Source organism: Seriola dumerili, unplaced genomic scaffold (assembly GCF_002260705.1).
Source record: "Seriola dumerili isolate Sdu_G_001 unplaced genomic scaffold, Sdu_1.0 BDQW01000191.1, whole genome shotgun sequence".
NCBI classification, from domain to species: Eukaryota; Metazoa; Chordata; class Actinopteri; order Carangiformes; family Carangidae; genus Seriola; species Seriola dumerili.
In genome coordinates, this window is record NW_019174446.1 from 6,994,735 (window position 1) to 7,017,703 (window position 22,969).

Consider the following 22,969-nt stretch of genomic DNA (forward strand, 5'->3'; position numbering starts at 1 on the left):
GCATACACATACATGCCCGCACACTTTCACACTATGAAGCATAAGTCTCTCTCTTTCACTCTCCCTCACGACAGTCATGTCAGTATCATATTAGGGACGAGCAGCTGTTTGATTTGTGGAGCATCCTTTCATTTTAACTCAGCCCCTGCGTCCTTGGAGATGCTCTCTAAATGAATAGAAGGAGTTGTGTTTCAAGGTTTGGTCACCTAAATCACAAAACACAGAAAACATAAACAAAACATCTCTTTTACCTGCAGTGGTATCCAGCAACACACACAGTTTGTTTTATTTGCTCAGGTTGTCAGGTATCTGTGTGATATCTCTGTGATTACTGCCACCACCCACAACAAAAAGAAATCCCCAGCTACATCTTTTTTTTTTCCCAGAAACAATCTCCAAACATTCAGTGTCACACTGAGACACTGTCAACAGTTTGAGGACTATTTGTTTGCTAGCAAGTAAGTCCAATGAAAATGGTTCACAGCAATGTCTGTAGATTATACAGGACACAGTTTCTGGAGAGACAAGTTGATGATGTTTACATTTCTCAGTGCTGTATGCAAAACAAACAAAACTTCATTGTATTAGCATTCCAGTAATACAAAAAAGAAAACCTGGGCATACTAAACGAAAGCTGTCTGCATGGCTGAATAACACTGGAGGTAAGACTGAAATTGTCAGCAGAATACTCAAAACACAGCCACAATATGAATACAACACCACAGTGGTGTAGTACCTGGGAGTCCTGGCATTAATGAGATATTTGGTTAGGGCCTGTGTGAAGTTCAGAGAAAACACTCCACAGGATAGTAATCAGCCAACTGAGCCAATTTTTTTCACTCAAATGAGAGTCCTGTGGAACTCTAGCAGGATTTTTTTAATGGTTCCTGTGTTCCAAAATAATTGACCATTATTGTCCTCAAATTCCCCGTCTACTCAAAGCAGTTTCAGCGATTCACTTTTAGAACAGGTGCTCTTGTGGTTTGTCTGGCAGTTGGGCTGATGAATTGTGGACCAGCGCCAAATAACCCAAAAAATAACGCTTTACTCATCATTCTTTTTCGATTCAGAGATAGGAAGTTATGACTTCACATCTCAGCTGAAGTATGTGTAGAAGCAAATGTTGATTCCTGCTTGAAATGATCAATCAAGTGAGAGATATCAGCCCTAACACAGCCTAAATGCAGACTCTGGGAAACAAAGGTTTTAACAGAACTTTTTATGTCTTGTGCTCAGTACATTTAGCTGTGGACTCTCCTGTTGATGTTTTCTGAAAACCTGAAGAAAAAAGTGCATCTTATAGTGTATGTCTGCAGAACTACAAACTTTTCCCATAATCCCCTCAGTGCACTTCCCTCCCATCACATTTAAACATTCCTGACCATTTAAGTGGATTCTCTTTACTGAGTGTTCACTTGGTTTGTTCAAATCCCTGACCCAGAAGTAATGTTTTTAAGCAGGCTTGTATGACAGTGTTTTTTTTTTCTTCTTTTTTAAATGAGAGTGCAAACTCTCTACTCACCTTCAATATTTTGTATTTACTCAGACAGTTGGAAAATAGTGAGGCAGTAGGAAAGCTAGGCTCCTAGGATAGTGAGGAGAGCACATGGTTTTTTGCTCTGTTTTACGAAACAGACTTTGAGACGTGGTGAGGTCTGTTGTTGTTTTTGATGAGCCTGCATAATTATCTACTGATGATTAGCTTAATAGTTGTTTTTAGGCCCAGAATTATAGTCGTACTTTTAATGCTTTTGCTTTAATAAAAATGACAAAAAGGCACAGAGAGATATTTTTTTCTTATTTATCACCTAGTCTTTTGAGGCACTTTGGCATCTTTTATTGAGATGATTTGAGCAGCACCCTGCTGTTATGACAAATGGGCCTCTTTGAAATTGATCATTTGCAATTTTGTATTATATTTTATTTTATCACTCACTCTGAGCTGTGTACCACCAATATCAGCTCTGCTGCGTCTTGTTTGTCTGATGGAATACAGCTAATATACTCTGCTTTAATCTTGGGAAAAAAAACATTTAATACCAGACTAGATTCAGTCCATTTAATTTAACTTGTCCAAAATCTAATCAGCATCCACCTATCACTTTAAAAGTGAGATAAGTAAAACCAACACGAATCTGTTCCCAAGCATTTAAATTGTCGAAGAGCAAATGCTGTTTAGAGAGTGAGCCCCTCTGGAGGAATTTAAGCAGCAGAATACGAGTGCTGGGTCAGTGACCAGAGGATTTAATCACAATAAATGATGCTGTGACTCACCAAGATAAAGAAAAAGGATGTGGTGAGGTGAGCTATAGCAGATGATATGAATTTTGATACATGTATTCAGATTACAAAAGTGTTACTTAATCAGTTTTTACTGATATAAAAATCCTTCTATAACACATAGTACTAGACAAATATATGCAGTTGTTTTTTTTTTTTTAACTAAAAGGGAATTAATGACCTTTTTACCTTTTGGAACCATGTAACTAACAATTTATGAATTTTTACATATTTAGAATAAGCAAAGTAGAAGAACGGGTTTTTAGAAAATCGTGACATCTGCGATACGATTATGACACTGTTGATATTGATGTTATTTATAGATAATGGTAATTAAACTGTTAATGTCTCGTCCTCATGTTGTCACACAGGATTATACTGCGCCAGTGCTTCTAAATAACTATGAAATCAGCAACTTAAAATGGAGAGAGGAAACCTTTGTAGATCATCAAGCCTCTTAATGATGAACAAGTCATCATTTTATCATCATCATTTTAGCACATAGTTTTCACAGGTACATTAGCAAAAACTTGTGATGTAGTGATACAATTACAACTGCAGTGTTAGAAAGAAAAATTAACCATCTGGAAAGTGTTAATTTATATTTAAATGTTCTTTCTTTTTTTGAAAATTCCCTGTGTGATGTCCCATCACTTCTCTTTGATGCTTTTCAGTGGAAGTACTGTATATTTGCAGAAAGGTTGCTGCATACAGTAGTCTATAGACAGCTTTATCTGTAGGAGTAAAAAATTATTAAAATGGCACATTATAATTCCCAGAATGTTTCATCAGCAATAGCAACAAAATAATTTGTGATATGAATACCTTAGAAATCTAGCCCAGCATCAGCAACAGTTCTCAGCTATGCATCCATCCATGCATCTATCCTTCCTCTCATCTGTCCTCCCTTGTTAATTAGTAAGACAGGGCTTAAAACTGCTTGCCAAGCCATTCCCCTTTTGTCCTCGTCTGTTGCATGGCTGAGTTGAAGGCCTTATTATTTCCTCACAAAGGCAGCCTGGTGAACGGACATTAACTCAGATTCAAACCAAATCCACTACCATCCCAATTAGTGAGATTATAGCTGTCACAGTGCATGCCGAGCCAGGCTGCCTCACCTAACTGAAGGAGACTAATGAAGCACTGACAGCTGCTGTGAGGCATACACACACATACATGCACGCAGAAGTGGACAAACACACAAACAGGCAACAAATAAGTATGCTTACTTAACACGCACTTGCAAAGACGAGGCTATTGCAAGTACATGCACAGGAAGACAGGAAGACGCATAAACACTCACATGCATGAAGTGCACTCTCTTACAGACACACACATACAGTATATGCAGTACAAAGGTAGGTAACGTCACGCACATATGCACACACAATCATAATTAACCACGGCCACACACAAACTTCTCGTCTCCAGCTGTGAGCCTTTGACCTGACAAATCCAGTTTGTGCACATGAGAGCAGCGGAATGTGTGTCGAAGATATGAGCTTGGTGTTTGTGCAGTAAGGCTTTGTCAACAAGTCCAGTATTACTGCAGCTATTTGCTGTTCTGTAGACGGAGACCAGGAGCCAACATACAGAGAATGATGCACAGAGTGTGTGCACAGCTCAAGGAACGGGATCTGAAAGCCAATAAAAAACAGATCCTTTACAAAGAGACAACATGTACTGAACTATATAGACGGGCACAGCAGCAGATTAGATAACTATCTATCTACATATCTATCTGTGTCTGTCTGTCAGTCTGTCTCTCTCTTTGTGTCTCTCTCTCTCTCTCTGACACTCTGCTTTCCGAAGCCAAACATTTTGCTTTTTCCTTACTGTTTTCATTTCCATGGCAGAACGGAAGCAGCAGCAGCAGTTGAAGTGGTGGTTGGTGTTGTGTGTTAATATGCTTTTTTTTTCTTTTCCTTTGCTCTGAGGATGTCCCAAGTGAATACAAAACTAAAAACCCCACCCCCCTAGACTCCATCATGACTCACATACCACTCAGCTTGGCTCGCTGTTCATTACAACATAAAATGTTCAGTAGTCGTGGCACCACCCTGACTCCATACTTGTCATCTCTCTCTGATTTCCTATGGCTTAGATAGAGAACATGTCCCATTTTTTTCACCCACTGGAGACTGCCCTAATGGGGACATGAAAAGAGAATTAACAAGAGACACAGCATCTTCTTTTTTGAGTTAATTCATAGACATGAAAGACACTGAAAGTACTGTATGTTCCTCCACAGAACAAAAGACAGGAGAGATAATTCAGGGTAATGAAAATGCATTTAGCTTCAGAGGTCAAACTATATTCATCATTTCTCATAATCACAGCTGGTTGCCTTTTAATGCTGGCCCTGCTGTTTTTATGGACAGAAAGCTCCTGGTGTCAAAGCAGTGAAAGGTATTGGTCCTTCAGGTTGTTGGCGTGGTGACAACTGCTCATTGGTGCATTGCACATTTTATAGATGCTTCCTGGAGGATTCAAAAGATGTACAGTATAAGCCTGAGCCCTCTCTGTATCGTCCCTCAGCTTGACACACACGAACACCATGTTGTAATTCACTGCCATCCCAACTTAAAAGGGTCCATCCGTGAACATACACATAGACAGTTAAAGTGGATGCCATGTTCACTTTCTTGTTTTCATTGCTTTTCGTTGCTTGTGCGGTTATCCTCCCATTGCAGGCGACTCAGCGGGCACCTGTGGGGATCCTGGCACACCTGCCCATGCCAGCAGGGAGGCAGGGAACTTCAAAGTGCGCAGCAAGGTGCGCTTCACATGCGCAGTGGGACATACGCTGTACGGCTCGGCAGAGAGGATCTGCTTCCCAAATGGGACCTGGTCAGGCAGACAGCCATTCTGCAAACGTAAGGGAAATTTTAAAAATGTCTCTGTGATGTTATGAATGAAACAGTTGGAGAGCATAAGAGTCATACAGAAAGGACACAGACATATTTCTTAACACACATACACATTGAATGTATATGCATACAGTAACACAAAGAAATGTGTTAATGTGGGTAATACTTTTTGTGTAGTGGCACTGGAGGCTTTATCGGGTCTTGTTTACACAAACTGATAACTTTGTCTTATTTTGTTCTTATTTTATTTGTATGTATACCCCTCAAAATATGTTGCCAAAAACGTATTGTCTTGGTATGTTACCAAAACTTATTCTAACAATAACGAGTCATAATATGAAACAAATGGGCTGCATGGATGTGCATACAATGTACAGCAATGTGCATCCACACCTACACACACAAATAACTGGAATAGCTCACAAACACAGTACTGCACCAGATGGATAAGTATCTCTCTGCTGCAGTCTGGTATTTTTCTGCCAGCACATGGTACTGTGACTAGCTTCCAGATTGCAACCAAGAAATTCATTAATTCTAGACACCTAAAGCCAAGTTCTTTTTGGATTGTGATAAATGAATGATTGTGGATTTTGAAGATATTAGTTCACAGAACGCCAGCTCTACATCTTGCATAAATTACCCCCAGGGGTCAACCAGATATTGAGGCACATGTTTGACTGCTTCTGCTCTCCTCTACTTATTGTCCGCCAGCTTGGCACAGCGCCAGTGTCATTTTTAATATGATAGGCCAATGCACAGGCCCTCTGAATTATTCTCTGTATCTGCCTTGCATTCCATCTCTCTTGTTCCTCCCTTTTTCTTTCTCTTTTTCTATATCCTTTATTTCCCCTGATGCCAGCTTTTTCCTCTTGCTTCTCCCCTGATTTCTTTCTGTCTTAATCTTGTTGTCTGGCTGCCTTTCCGTCCCTGTCCACTCCTCCCTCTGTCCCTCCTTTGTGTCTCAGCCTCTCTGTTGCTCTACCTTTTCTTCCCTCCTCTCCTTTTGTACCATATCTCTCTTCCACTACCTTTTTATCTCTCCATCTCTCCACTGAACTCTTGATTTAAAGATTGTTTTAGCCACCCTTCCACCTCAGGAGGGAGGGGGCAGGAATTCACTGGAGCCTGAACGAGTTTCGTTGCTGTCTGTCTGTGATCTAAAGCCCTGTCTAATGTTAAAGCCCATCCATCCGTTATCCACAACCTTTTACAGTCTCTTGAAAACAGTGACTGTGGATATTCAGCTTAATATCCATCTCACAATACCACCAAGGTCTGTTTTGTCTGTTTCTCTCATCATGTCTGTCTTGAATTATTCAGAGAGGAAGCTAAAAGGGCTACTTTACTTTATTTTTGGCTTATGTGTATATGTGCTCGTGTGTGTTTTTATGGTACAGTAATGTGAGCATATGGGCACCTGGTATGTTTGGGTATGTGCCTGATTGATGCATTTGCACCTCAATGAAATGTGTGTGTGTTTGTGTGTGCGCGCGCGCGTGCACATGTGGTAATTGAGAAATCGCCACCACACCTACAGCACGTCTGTCTCCAACAAGAATCACTATTTCAGATTTTCCAGGCAATTAGGTGATTGAGAGAGCAAACCAGCTTCATAATTAGACATGATTTGGAGCAGAAGAAAAGCACATGAAACAAATTCTGTCCTTTTCCCTCTTCAGGGATACGTTTTGGTTGCAGTATTCTGGAAAGGACATCTCAGTGTAAAAGGCCCAACCCTTCAGGGCTTCCTCTCCAGGGACTGAATGTCTAACATCTAAGTAACACTTTGCATGAAATTCAGCCTGATGTTTGAGTTAAATTTGTGCCTTAAATTGTAAGGAGTGACAATTCACCATATCACCTGCAAAGATATTCAAAATCATAGAGTAATTATAAGTCTGTACAATTTGATAAAATTTGTAAATTAAAAGTTCTGTTATTGTTAAAATTGAGCCCCGAGTCCTTAGACCCCAGCTTGAAAATTTCACATTACTCCCACGATCCTCTTCTTGTTTTAAGCCAGCACTAAATGTCATTAACATGGATGTACTACGGGACTAGACAATACACAAACTGCACTTTATTTACTGATGACTCATCAACAGTGTGATGGGGATTTGTGTAGTAATGCACCAGCTCTGCTCATTAGCTTCTCTTAATAAAGCTGTGATGCTGTATAGATTAGTGGTTCTTTACTGGTTTTGTTCACGATACTTGAAAAGAAAAACAATGTTTATATTCTCATGCTGTGATGTGAGGCACACACACATAATGGGGAACTCTAACACAAGCCAACATTTTCTATCTGCCCTTTTCAGACTGTTCCACCTGACTGCTAATCACACTGAATCAAGAAACTACAAATATTCACTGGGTCAAAAGTAAAACGGCAATTATTTCATAAATAAATATTACTATTTACGTAATATGTTGGGAATATATTTTTCAAAACCTGTTAATCACCTTGAGACCTTGAGAAGTCATCTTGCTGCCACCTCAGGGGCTTCCAGCCCTCAGATTGTGAATCACTGATATGGAAAATAGAAAATCCATTACTATTTTACACCTCTGACCTTCACCTCCTCTCTTTTCTCTGCCATTTTCCAGCGGTACAATGTGGGAATCCAGGTACGCCTGCTCATGGCAGTATTTCCCGTGTGGATGGTACAACCTTCTCCCACTCCATTGTGTATTCTTGTGTGGAGGGCTATTTTCTCACTGGCTCGCCCACACGCCAGTGTCTGGCAAATGGCACGTGGTCTGGCATAGCTCCAAACTGCACAAGTGAGTTTTATATGCACACAAACATGAAAGGAGGTTGGAGACGTGGATCTCAGTCTAGTGGAATACACTTAAATAGCCATTCTGCTGAACAGTGTTATACAAATAAAATAAAGAGCAATGCATTGTCTACTCACTGTCATAGAAAATTGTGAAGCGATCGATGTCTGATCAATGAGATGTGTACAGTAGCCAATAATAACAGTGCTTTGAACAGAGAAACACAACAGTTTAAAATTCACTGGGTCTTAGTTGATCACATTTATCTCAGTCACACTTACACCCACATTGGCAGCCACTGAATTCATTATCATCACTTTTAGAAATAGAACAAACAAACATGTAAAAAAATAGGACGAAGAAGACTGGGCACTCCCGTGGGTGTCATGGGTGCATCCAAAATGAAGTGTTATCCTGGTAGTGAGCCACTACGGACGAATTACACATTACACATGGCCACACATATCAGCCACACTAGGTGTAATTGTGTTTGTACAGTAAATCACTCGTTGTTCTTTTCTGTATTATGTCATATGAACAAATTAAACATATAACTAATACTGAAAAGCAGATAAACACCTCTGAAAAGATTTTGACGGAAGAGTGAAGATGATTTTACTCGCTATTTCTGCCAAAAGGAGGCGCTCTGAGTGATCAACTGTGGTGCTAAAATAGGGTATCAGATTTCAAATGGCACATAAATCTCTTTGAGCCATCTTTTCCCTGCAAAGCATCAGAACTGTCATGCAGGTTTTTATTGTCTAGAACTCAGCAAATGAGCCTTGCAGTAATTAAGAAGTATGCCAATCTATATTCAATTTGCACCCGGACGACTATCAAACAAAATTACACATTGTTCTTCTCTCTGAAAATCACCATATTCTCTCTTCTGTTATTGAATCACAACAAAAGATAAATGGTATGGGCATAATTTTCAATTTTGGAAGGAAATGAGTCTCTGGGGAGATACACAGGGAGGAAGGAGGAGAGAAAGATTGAAAATTGCATTGAATAATAATGATCAAACATGCAGAAAGGCAGAATAGCCTTCTTGCGTCTTTTTCCCCACTTTGAAGCCCACTTTTCACCAAACTTATTATTGCTATCCTCCTGTATGCTATCACTTCACGTTAAATTTTTAGTGGTCAGATCAGGGACATCAACACTTAAGATGCCAAGATTGGCTCAGTGTGCCTTCATTAAGGAGGCAATCATTTTCACGGTTCATGGGTAATCGATCATGTAGGTTAGCAGATCAAAGTCGCACAACATTCTCAAGGTGAGTAAGAAAAGTTGCTCTTTCATTTTTTTCTTCACACTCAATGTTTGATAAATGAAATTTATAAAGCATTACAAGGAATTAGGGAATTAGCTGAAGTGCATTAGAAACGAGAGTTGCTCAGTGTAGTGTGAAGTAAAGCCATAAAGCACTTTATGAAATAAACAGTAAACACTGATTATTCAGGCAGACTATTTGCTTTGTAACATGCCGAGATCGTGTATTTATTGCTCTCTCCATTCCTCTCCTCTCTCCCCTAGTATAAATGCCAACACAGTGGTGTTGGTTTCTCCTTGTGGATGTAGCATAAGGAGATATGATTAAATGAAGACATCAGAGCAAAATGTCTTTTTGCAGATTTAGAGCTAACCATGTTATAGACAGTTTTCTGCAGAAGCCTGTTTCTTAAACATCATTTTCATCAGCAACACAGTATCCCTAATCATAGTGGAGTCCTTTAATCCCAAATAATGGAAGTCTGTCTACAACTGAAACTGAAATAAGTCTCAGTCTGTTTGCACACTATAGAGCCTGATCTCTGGTTGAGCTGTGAGCACTCCAGTGACAAAAATAAGGGAAAAAACTGTTCATGATACAGTGTCATATGTCACTAACATGCCTGCAATACTTAAGCAAGGTTCAAAAATATCATACAATAAGGGATAAAGAGAGACCTGTTAGCTGACTAACTGCATTTAAGTAAAGGTTTTACTGGAAGCAGGTTATTGCAGTGCGTGTAAAAACTCCTTCTCCGATTTCCTGCTTTAACTTGATTTCTCCCAGTTTTCTTGGGTGCAAGTAAATGTACTGAATGAAAAAGCTGTACTGCTGAGTTGAGTTGTTGAAGTCAATAGCCTGCGGCTTTTCCGCATTGTACTGAATGACTGGATTTTTCACTTCTACAGATAGACAGGCACATGTAAACATTTGTATTTATGTGCTGACATGCTTTTATTTTCTCTCTTCTAGTAAGACCACTTTTCCAATAACTCAGGTTTTCAGTTGATCCAAATTGAAATTTTATCAGCTGTCTCTTATTCATGCCAGCTGCTTCTGGCTCGTGTTTGGAGAGACATATGCTTTATTCAGGCTAATGTGTTTCAGAGTAATTTTGGTGGCTAAGATTCAAAATGAATTGAAACACAAACACTTATGTACAGCCAAACAAAAATGCGCATACACATATTATACTGAGCATATATTTGGCTACAGATAATCATAATAATTAAAGATACTCTGACTCCAACACCAGAAACAAAGCAACAAAAAAAATGTGAGGCAGTTATTGGTCATGAAGTATCTGGTAGATTCCATTGTTATTACACCTTTATGTCTAGTTAGACCTTTCATAAAATATGCATGTGCCCATTAAGAGTATTAGAATTAATAATTTAGAAATGTTTAGCATGCTAAATTTGCACAACTAAGAAGATGAATATAGTAAACATTATACCTGCTTAACACCAGAATCTTGTTACGTTTGTAATTAGACATTAGTTGTGTTGTCATTGTTAGCATGTTAGCATGTCAACAGACTAATTTAGTGAGTAATTGAGAAGATTTGGCCAGTTTACCAGATTTTTTCAGTTGGAAAATCAAAATTCACACAGAGAAACATTTCATGACTTCAGGTTGAGGCTATTTGCCATGCATGTAAACAAAATAAGTTTCAGTCTTTTTACCTTTCGGTGTCATAGTTTTGTGTTCATTTTAGAAATAGATGTTTCTAGGATTCAATTAATTATTTATATTATTTATTATTATTGGAGCAACCAAGAACATACTGCCAGAAGACCCAGCTTCTTCTCTGTACTCAGAATTAGCAGCGCTCATATGTATCCTGTCAGAATACAAAGTTAGTCTCACCCAGCGATGATAAATGTGTCCAAGTGTTGAAGTCCTTGGCTGCAACAGAAAATAAACAAACAGAAATGAATTTAAGGGAGGAGGCGTTTGCAGGGACAGCCATATGCATCAAACTGGCTTCTTACATTAAGGTGAACAAGTCAGGAAAGATTTTGTAATAAGTAGTCACAAATTAGCACTGTAAGATGAAACAAGGGCTATGAAAAAGCAATCAAATAGAGGCTGGCAACTTACCGATTCATCAGAGATACTACAAGGCTAAGACCTGACAATGTAGTGGGCCAACATTCAGCCATCTGTTTACTTTGGAAGAATCGAGCCACGAGAAAAACAGCCAAGGACAGGCAAAAGAAGAGACTGAACAAACAACTCAAGGGGACGGGAGTGCCCCAACACTATTATCATTTTTACTGGGCCATACTATGGAATGGGACAAAACTGAGTCAATATTTCGAGATCCTATAATCATAGTGGTGCATTTTAGAAAGGGAATATATAAATAAAATATAGTTACTGCTATTAGTATTACTATTACTATACAGGTGTCTCTCAGGGGCACAATACAACAGATGCTATGTGATGATGCTTTGAATGCTTGGTCATAGGCTAATATGGCAACAGCTGAAAATTCAGCTTCTGTGGATATTTAATTTCTTCACATAACTGGTAATAGAAGTCATGAAAATCATTGTGTAGCTATTTTTATTACTTGCATGCTTAATGCTGCACAGAAGCACAGAGTCATTATGCATGATGATCCATTGCGGTTACCTTGATTAAATTATGCAAAGCCAACACCGGGTTGCTGCGAAATCACCTCACAAACATTTGTGCTTCACACAATTTATCCTACTTTTTAGTATGGAGGTGTCCAATGGCCTTTATAAAAAAAAAAAAAGAAATAAAAAATAAAAAAAAAAAGGTGGAGATTGGGCAATTATGTGAATGTTGTTGCTGTCCAATGAAAAGCATTATATCCCCATATTTGTTGATTGAGTTTTCTGAAAGACATTTTAGAGAGACTTGATATTAATTTGATTTAATTGTATTGTTATTACGGTAATAATGTGGCATTTCAATGGAGCCACAGTGTCCTGCTCGAAAACCACATTCATACATAGGATGGATTGTACACATAGGAAAAATTCAAGTCATGTTTACAACTTAACAACTCAAGACGACACCTGTATGATTACAGAGTTGTTCGACTTATGGCTAAAAATAATGTACTGTACATTAACAGTTTAACACTATATCTATTGAATTTGGGTTTAATTACCTTGAATGAAGGACATTGGCTGACGAGGCATCTGTGTTTGTTTGGTTTTCAGGCATTTCTTTATTATGATGTGCCAAGTCAGATTTATCAGAGCTTTCAAAAAGTCATTTTCCAAGCTTTAATTACAACTTGGATGTTGACATGAATGCTATTTACAGGTCCATTTACAAGTCAGAGCGTGGCATAAATCTTGTTACCAAGCCCAGTTTGTTTTATATCAAGTCCTCAGTTTGGGTACTTTGAAGTTTTCATGGTTAAAAATTCAGCCAAAGTGATTTCTCCTGTAATAGTCTGAACAGTGATCAACACCACACAGAGGTCAACAAGTACCTAGTTCTATCATGTGTAAGAGCTAATAAATGCCCTGTCAAATTCACATAAAAGACGACACCCAGGGAAGAGCGGTGCCCGATATGTGAAGCCACTGATGCCTGTGATGAAACAGTTCGCAACTGTTCAGAACAATTTTTAAACCATAGAAGTAAAACACAGCAAGGAAGCAATTAAGAGTTACTGATGCCCACCACACAATTGCCACACATATAAGGTGACAAACTTCTAATGTTTCTTGTAGCTTTAACTTTATTATCTTTAGTTTGTAGTGCTTGGCAACTAGGAACAGGTACATGCTCCTATTCAGCAAATTATCGCTGTAATACGTATAAACTGCTTATCAAGGTTTGTAGGTCAAGGTTCATCATCTGATTCTTTAATGCTACATTTTATGAGCCATCTTCATTATGCACAACTATATTTGGCTCAGCTATTCAAAACTTTTGAAACAAATATGTGCCTGAGAGGATGATTATTAAGGCTGAGAGGATAATTACTAGTCATCACAAGCTCTCCACACCCTTTGTGAATGTGCAGCATATGAACAAAAACAATATGTGCATTGTTATGCTCTGATGGCATAGGTAAACAAATGCAAGATTTAGAAACCAACAACTTTGCAAGAGAAGGCTGAAAATATGAAATCTAGTGGACAAAGCAGGCCCTCTCTTGTGGTCATTTGATAAGCTCTCAGCACTCTTTCTTCAGAGTGCAGAGGCATAATTGATAATTACATCGTACACTAATTATACACCAATTATAAATTGATGTTTTATTTTTGATATGCTGTATATTTCATATTGCAGTTTAGTATTCTTTAATCACTACTCAGGATGATTTCTGATTCATGTTCCCTATGTGTGACAATGACAGTGATCACCTGTGGCGACCCTGGTATTCCAGCAAATGGACTTAGATTTGGTGATGACATCACAGTGGGCCAGAACGTGACGTTCGCGTGTCAGCCGGGATATGTGATGATACGAGGAGACAACACTGTCACAAGGACCTGCACCAACAATGGCACCTGGAGTGGCACCATGCCAGCATGCCAAGGTAAGAACCATACACAAGTGCACCCTCCTCACGGACACTGCATCGTACACATGCTGCAGTCAGTCAGCCTTGATAACCATCAGAATGTGCTCTAACAACCTTGGCACGCTAGCACACTGTCACATACAATATAAAGTACATGCTTACACCCTGAGATCTAATGAGATAAGCAAACAAGGTGACACTGCACTTCCTATGTGGTCAGATAGTGTCATATTGTTCACTTCAGTGTGCTGATAACGGAAGTGCCAACGATACATTAGACTGGATGTCTGTGAGACAGATACACACACTCACATATACAGGTGCATATATTTGCATGCATGCTTACACAAGTATACATACTGTAGAAACAACAAGCAATTTTGAATCTGTTTTTCTTCATTATGTTCAGTACATCTCTACATTACAAAGTACTATATTTTAGCAGGTTCCTAGATAAGACACAGCTTTGCTCAAGCGGGTTTCAGAAAAAAATACATTGCAAATATTTAGAGCACTTGATCTAGGACACACTGATTTCACCCACACCTGCATCTAGACTTGCACCTGTGGTGGCACAGAGCCAAGGCTAAAAGTTCCTATGACACCTGGTGATGGATGGCTAGCAAGTCCTCTTCATCACAACTGTTGGTGTTCTAATTGAACACCAACAGTTAATCATTGGCTTCCTCTCTCTAAACGTTTGCACACTCTATGGGCTTGATTAACATCAAAGTAAGAAAATCCACCAAAAGGACTTAGTTGTTGTACGCCCATCAGCACTACATCATTCAATGATTTATGACGCTCGAGTGGAAGCATTGATGTAATGCATGTCTGCCATCGACACCCAAAAGTAAGTATTGCATGGTAGATTAACTTGTGCAGTGAACAGTTCAAAAGTACACCAGGAATGGGAAAAGCCCACGAGGCAAATGGTGGCTCATTGTTGCTAAGGAACTGTTCCCAGGCTGCTCTCTATCAGTTACAGCGAACAGAGCTGCTGTTGTATTTGCCTCTTGAGAAATGGGAAAGGACAAATGAAATCTGAGAAAGAGGCACAGTCTGAGAGACTGACATGTATACAGACAAACATTAAAAAAGGAAGGAGAAATAAACACAAAAAAGTAATTGAAAGGCAAAGAATTATATAGAATGAAACACACATGGACAAATTCATAGAAAGGGAATGAGTAGCCTATGAGAAAAAAAAACACAAAACCTGTTGATCTTTTTTTTCTTATGTAAGGGCTGTTTTGTGTCTAGTTATACTCCATGTATAAGAGGCTGTTATGGACCCAGAAGTAGTCCGTGCCATTGTCATTCCATAGCTCATAGGGAGCTGTGGTTTTAAGCCACACACTACTTACCCTCCTCTGGCTCCCTGTATGACCTTGCCTAGAAGTTTACAACATCCAAACTGACACTGATTTGTAATATTTCATGGGCGTTTCATTATTAACATGCCTTGTTCCGTGGTATGTCAAAGCTGTTGGATGAATTGATGGTCGCACAACTGTTACCCAAGGCAGTTTAAATGGATTGAGAAAGAGAGTGGGTGTATGTGTGCACGCATGTGTGTATAAAAGTGTGTGAAGCTCCTAACCTCCGAGCTCTAATCCTTGACAGCTACCGCAACAGCTCAGGCACTCGGCCCCGATGCTGCTACGCTTGATGGGGGTGGTGTGGAGAGGAGCGAAACCCTAGAGCTTAACCTTCCTCATCACACACACGCACGCACGCACGCACACACACACACACACACACACACACACACACACACACACACCACCATGCGTGCATATAATCACATGGTGGCATTCAATTACACTGTCTCTCTCATGCATATATAGACACAGACGCTCACACACCTTCACACTGGCTCCCACCACTGCTGCTGCTGCTGCCTGACTGTTGTCAGCTTGTACTGACCTGTATGCATTAGTCAGTGAGCTACAGGATCCCTCCTGCCTCCTCTCGCTCTCTCCGCTGCTCCCACTTTTCCTACAGCACTTATTTCTCTCATGGGGTAAATGAATAAAAGAAAGGCAAAAGAGAGGAATTTGATTACTAAGTGGGTGCTCTATATGAATTTTGCCCCTTCTCAGTGTGTGGATGGGGTTTAAGAAGAAATACATATGTTTTATAGTTTATTTTCTCCTTTTTGCTGTTTGCTCCCTCTGCATTGGTCTCTTTGGAAGACTATCTGGGATAAGAAACAGAACAGCCTGCTGATTATCACAGTTTTTTATCATCACTCTCACTGACAGCCTACGCAGCAAGAGGTCTTGGAAATGGACTAAAAAAATATCTATTTTCTTGCATCTGAAACTGAAAACAATGCCTCTTCCAATAAAATTGGTTGTCTTTTTTTATTTTGCATGATTGGGTTCAAGATGAAGGTGCAGCAGTTCAGGGAGGTTGAGCTGTTTGAAATTGTCATGATGCGGGGCATCTGTCATCTTGTCATAGATTTAGTTGATGTGCCGCAGGGATATGAGTTGATATTCCAGGGAGGGAGGGTAAAGGCAGAGAGGAGGAAGCAAGAGAAGGAAAGACAGGGGGGAACGGAATTTAAGACTAAGAGAGAGACAGATTTTACGTGTGCCGACTCTGTGTATAATTTTGCACTTAATGCATGCACATCAGTGCTAGCCACAGCATTTGTGTGTGGTGTACATACACACACTGCTGATGACACATCCTAAGCCTCGCCCGGCAAGGATTCAGTCTGAATCCCAGGTTTGGCGTGTTCAGCTAAGAGGCACTAATGCTGCTTAGAACTACTTAGGAAAATGGGGACACTCTCTGCTTCCCATTCAGTTCTGCCTGCCACCCGTGCCTTTATTATTATGATTTTTTTTTCTTTCATTTTTTCAAAGAAATTTCCGATGCAGTCCTTATAGGATTAGTAGGCCTACTCCTCTAATCAGCGTAATTTCCTGACTTGCACACGTGCACTTACACATTGTTCCTCCATCTGTCTTTCTCTCCCCTTCTCTTTCTTTCTCTCACACAGAAATACTGTAGTGACAGACACATACACACCCAAACCAACTTTCTACTTTACAGCATCCAGCTGGGCATTTTAGTGAGATAATTCAGACTGAAGTGTCTTTTTTTTTCCTAGGGCACTAGAGCAACAACATGGAAATCCCAAATTGAAGACACTCTTCACTAATTCGTTAACATCAAAGAGAAACTATTTCAAGTGAACTTGTTTCTCCTTGAGAACCTGAGAAACAAAATTAAATTATCAAACAAAACATTAAAAAACAGATTGCAACATCAGTATGGTTTTGCCTTTAAATTTTATGTACTATATATATATATATATATATATATATATATATAATGTTTTATACTCCTACTCCTGCAAAATGTCTGTATGGAAATCTTTTTGGATCCTCTGCTAACCAAGAACAAAAGATTGTTTCACCTTGGAGAGAATATCCCACAGTGTCTTGCTCCATATTTACTGTAATTCCTTGTGTAGAAAAAATACAAGTAACTAAACTTTACATGGCAAGAAAGTTGTCCATCTTGTGTCTACTTTATATTAGCCCTCAAATCAAAATTGCAGTTTGAAGCCCACTCATTTTAAATTATAGCTGCAGTATAGTGTGAAAACTAGCTTTGAAGAGCTGGTCGGGAGACTGTGCCTTTTGAATTGTGCAAATAGAACTGAAATCCATTTCGTAAGAAAAGATACTACTGTCCAGCAAGTGCGTGCTGTAGCAGTGTCATTTTTTCCTGCTTTTTTCTTTTTAGATTTAATTTTAAGATGACTTTATTATCTTTACATCCCTTTGTAGCCAACTGTAATGTGAGAAAATTAGAAAGTATTGGCATATATACAAATTCAACAAAGTCATCATTTGGTTGAAATACATTTTGTTTTTTAAGCCTGGAACAGTCTTTGAAAATTGGTAACTAAATGATGAGGAAGCCAGTAACCTTGAAGCTCAGAGGTTGACTAAAGATAAAGCACATACCCTCTTAAGACCACACAGTACTATTCAGTCATTTATTCTACACTGATTTTCTATCCAGCCAAAGACAGCAGCGGGTGAATTAATTGGTCTCTCCTACAGGAACTAATAAGTGAAATCACCTGCTGTAGTCTTACGTGAGCGTTAAAATCAGCACGATGACTTCTGGCATGCAGTACGCCGAGTTGTTTAGATGTAGACCGCAACTGTGCTCTTAGCGAGAGAGAAGGTCAGTATGCACAGTATTAAGCTTGGAGCAAATTGAGGCAGGTGGGAGGAAGATAGGCGAAGAAGTGTCCAATGGTCAGGTAATTTCAAATCTAGGACTCAGGTGAAAGCAAGTCCAATCTGCCTTAGCTCAGTCCAGGTGCTTATAATGGTGCCAACTGAAGCAGTGGGTGAGTTTGTCTCTGTTCATGGTACTGCCTCAAAAATGCCCATAGGGACTGCCTTCACATGGCTGCATCCTGTATATTTTTGTCATGTATTTGCTAAGTGAAAATGACTATGTTGTTGTACTGCCAAAAGACTAAACCTTAACTTGAGAGCCAGGTTTTAACATGACAGTTTAAGTAACTGGATTTGTAAACTAAACATCTGATCTTGCCAGACAGTTGCAAGGCTTGGATAAAGCCTGACTTCAATTTGCAGATCTTTGTTCAAGTATGTTGGCATGCATGAGTGTGTCTAAAAGAAAGAGAGACTTGGGGAAATGATGGGTGTAGAGGGAGGATAGTAATGGTATAAAACAACTGCTATGATTTATTCACATCCTTAAAACCCATATCCCATCTGCATCCCTACGGGTTCATCTCCAAGTGTGTCAGAACAAACTCCAAGCTTTATTATGCATTCATTTATTACATTTGTTGAGCAGAAAGTTTATGGCTTACACAGACACATGATGTCCCCTCATTTCTCTCTGAAATTATTCAGTATACTGCAAACATAAACGGCAGAAAAATTGCACACAGTCACAGTCAAAACACAGACCATTTCTCTGGGCTAAAGACCTAGTTTTCACTCAGTCATATTCCACATTATGTTGAAATGGTGGATTTGTGCCACCTCGATTGCCTCTTGATACTGAAAAATAGCACTATGATTTGAAACATGCAGGGGAATAATAAATTTGACAAAACATATTGATGTTTAACCTGTATGAAAAAGCTGTACATCTTAAAAAGAAGCAATACTGAGGTGCTGCGAGACATGGAACTATTTTATCGTATTTTATCTGGATATGAATGGGAACATAAGACCTGTGAAAATGACAGTTTATTGGGTAAAAAGAAAGTTTGTAACAATGTTTAATATATTTTAAAATGTCCTGTGACTTCTGCTCAGTCTGGTGTCTGTTTTATCTGATTTTGGATTTACTTGTTAGTCAAATTACCTTTTTTTTAAATTTGGAAATTTTATGTCTTGCTTTTGCTTAGGACCTGATTTGCTCTCAGCTACATAATCCTTTTGAACCTGGTCTTGACTAAAACTTGACTAAACCTGCTTTGTACATCAATTGTACTCTGATAAGCTCGTCTTAACTGTGTCCTCACTATCCCCACAGTGGTGTCGTGTCCTACACCCCCACCTGTACCTAACGGCCTCCTGGAGGGCTCGGTCCTTGAGTGGGGTACCAGCGTGAGCTACAGCTGCCTACCGGGATACGAGCTGTCCTTCCCTGCTGTGCTCACCTGCACAGGCAATGGGACATGGAGCGGAGACCTGCCTCAGTGCTTGCGTGAGTCACCATTTCGCACTTTCATGATAATTATAGTAATAATTATAGGGGTCTCTAGAGGAAGTTGCCTTGTGTTTAGACTGAAGAGGTGTTGGTGACATTTCAGTCACCGTCTGAAACATGGTTATTTGCACAGCGAGCTAAATTTGGTCTTTTCTCTTGATGTAACTTTTTAAACATTATGAAGCATGTGGAAAGCTGGAATCATTAAAATCTGGTCTACTGTTGCCTTTCTTCTTACTCATCTACTGATCATGAATTCGTATTACATCATTGGGAAAAGGATGATTCTATATTATAAATCCAGTCAGGCAAAGTCATCACATTATATACTTTTCTTTGGGGAAGTCATGAAATAACAGGTAATTTCTCCAAAAGATCTTTTAAAAGGAATACGCCTGCCTGCTATTTTACAACCTGCCTCACACATTCATTACTTTACATTAGTTTTAAGTTGTTTCCTCCAAGGCAAGCCCCCTTACACCACTTTGCTGCTTGCCCCTGTAGAGGTTATCTGAAGTTAATGAAATTAATGAAATTCATGAATAAGTCATGGAATTTAACATCAAGGCCAAGGTGCGAAAACTGAATTAGGATACAAATAGAATAAGGCAGTCTTGCAGAGATGCAGAACAGGGATTATTAGTGTTGCTCTTAGTTACAACATCATGGTGTTTTTTGTAAGCAGTCAGTCATACTTAATCCTAAAACCACCTTCAGTGGCCACAAAATGCCTTCTTTTTTTGATGAAATAAATAAAAGAATGTTAAGCATGAGAAGGGCAACAAAAAAAAAAAAAAATATCGCATCATTAGTTCATCAGTTGAATCTCCAATTTACATTTTGATTAAATGAAAAGTGAATTGACCTCTAGTTCTTGAGTCAATGTTGCTACAATGCTGATGAAGATGATTATGATCTGAGTGGAACCACAAGTGTGGTGTCTGATGCTCTTTGATACATTAAGACCCTCTCAGAATCATCTTTGCAAGCATAATAATAACGCCTAGGATGCATGACTGCTCAAGAGTGTCGCACTGTCATCAGAATCATTCTTGCATTATATGAGTCAGACAGAAATGAAATATCAAGAAGGGTAAAGTACTTACTTACTTACTTATATGTTTGTTCTCTCTGAATGTTAGTCGAGTGGAATCAAAGCAAATGCCACTAAAAATATTCATGCACAACACTCCCAAGTTCTGAAAGGTTGTTTTTTTTGCTTGAAGTGCTCCATTTTGCATGACACTAATTTATTATTGCAGCTCTCTTGTTGTGCAGGAATCTCTGCTATTAGATATGGATTTTGTTGTCTAGGTGCATTAATTGTGCGTATAGTAACTAAATTGTGTTGATTTCTGAATTTAGGTAGTAGTTAGTTTCTGAACTGGAGTAAAATTTAAGTGGTTTGTTATATTTCAGTACCACATGTTGGATCACAACAAACAAAAACTGTCGGACACCCCGGAGTCTATTTAAAAAGAACTACAATCACTTTTGTGCTCTTTTGTAATTGATGCTAATGACAGCATTTGGTGCTTGTGGCCATATTCAGTCAGGCGAACATGGTCCCATTTGGGTATTTAGCATCTGAGATCCAGCTGACAGACTGCTAGTGCTTGTGACCATGCAACAGAAGCACAGTACCTCATGCAGCCATTTGCTTTTCCAAATGGCCACATTGCAGTTGTTTATTCTAATTCATGTATATCGATGTGAACATTGCTCTCTGATTTATATCCTGCTTAACTGTAAAGGATTGCATTTGTCAGTTACAAGCAGATCTGTGCTTCCCTAACTGTGTGTTTTTACTGAGGTGCACGGGTATCTCAGGGTTCTGGTCTTGAGTTGTTATGATGGGTAAAAATGTCATCTGGTCATAAAATGGATAAGGTTCCACTTGGTAAATGTACCATATCTACTTGCTGTCTGCTGCAATTATGATGAGCAGTGTCATCCCTCAACACACCACAATCATTTTTCCACATCAGCAACCCCAAATCTACCTCAGCTTTGTGAGTGACTAACCTTTATGTTCCATGATGTAATGTTAGTTGCCAGCTGCAACAGTGTGGCTGGTATTGTTTTCACCTTGTGAGTCTGTGTGTGTGTGTGTGTGTGTGTGTGTGTGTGTGTGTGTGTGTGTGTGTGTGTGTGTGTGTGTGTGTGTGTGTGTGTCATCATGGCAGCATGTGGTCCTTGTGACACCTACTTTAACAGGAACTACCACAGAGGTTGTTTTGAGTACTTTGGCAGGTGTTTTATATGTTTGTCTGATTTAGATTTTGTCATCGCACTAATGTCACAGCCATGCAAGATACAGTCACAAAACTTTCCAGGTGTGTAGCTGACATCAGGCTGAAGAGTTCATAGCAATGGTTACTTATGTAATAATATAGGAATGACTACTGAGTACTCATGGGTCGCAACATCAACATATTCGCAGGCGTCACGGATGTGCGATCCCATCGCAATATGGTTTTTAGCGTTTAATGTGTAGTAATTACATTTAATAGATCCATCACTTACAACCTAGAGTGCAGGCTTCAATGCTAGTGCACAGTTGAGAGCCATACACTGTAAATGTATGAACCTGCAATTCACAACTTCTGTAAAGAACCTGGCTCTCCTAAAGATGTTGTTATAGCTAGCCACTCGATTCAGTACTGTAGAAGCAAGTCTGTGGTAAAACTCTGAGGTTAACTAAGGTAAATAAATGAGACAAAGCAATAGGAACAATGGGAAGAAAGTGCTGATCATACTTGGTGCAGAAAAAACTAAAATAATTATCTATGCATTAAAATGTCAGGAGAGCACTATCTACAGCATTCTCAGGTGCTAGGCTCTATAAATCGTCAACTCATTAAGAGGTAAATCCTTCGTGTCAACGCTCACAATGTGTAGTCACAGGACTGACCATTAGTGTAGATATTTTGCAGTATTTTATAAATACATACATTTGTCATGGAGCAACTGTAAATGCACCAAGGCCAGTAATGTTTTTGCATCCATTTAAAAAATGTAAATATAAAGATATTTTCCAAGCTTGAGTGAATACATTGAATTAAGGTTCCTTCAACATTACAATCAGATTCTTTTTTGGCTGTGTCTTATATGTTTGCCACAAATCCATAAGTTTATTAAATTTAGTTTGGTAAAGAATAATTTTGATCATTTTTAATAATTTTTGCTGTTTATTTGACATCTAGTAAGGTTCCACTACTGTATATTTTAGAAATAAGATAACAATTCATACTCAGCACTTTTTGTTGAACTACAGCTCAGCAATACTGCAGGAGACGCCATGCATCTGCAGAAGCAAATCCATGTGTGCATTTCTTAAAATCTGTATTTTTGTAAACTTTTGCAGCCAAACAGGATTAAGATGCATATTCATGTTCTCTTTAACAACACATGGGGAAAAAGAGAGCAAGCAGCAAATCTCAGTGTCTGAGAATGCTAGTTCATGTGTCTGCAGGGATGAGACTGTGATCCCAACTTTGAATC

At 39.1% G+C, this 22,969-nt stretch overlaps 1 protein-coding gene across 1 annotated transcript in view; it reads left to right on the forward strand.

Moving 5' to 3' along the window:
- csmd3 (CUB and Sushi multiple domains 3) overlaps nucleotides 1-22,969 on the forward strand; it is a 216,856-nt gene that overhangs the window by 177,934 nt on the left and 15,953 nt on the right. Inside the window, exons 57-60 of the mRNA XM_022753266.1 lie at nucleotides 4,974-5,156; nucleotides 7,761-7,937; nucleotides 13,565-13,747; nucleotides 19,289-19,462. Of these exons, the coding sequence (XP_022608987.1) occupies nucleotides 4,974-5,156; nucleotides 7,761-7,937; nucleotides 13,565-13,747; nucleotides 19,289-19,462 (717 nt within the window). The remainder of the gene's footprint in view (nucleotides 1-4,973; nucleotides 5,157-7,760; nucleotides 7,938-13,564; nucleotides 13,748-19,288; nucleotides 19,463-22,969) is intronic.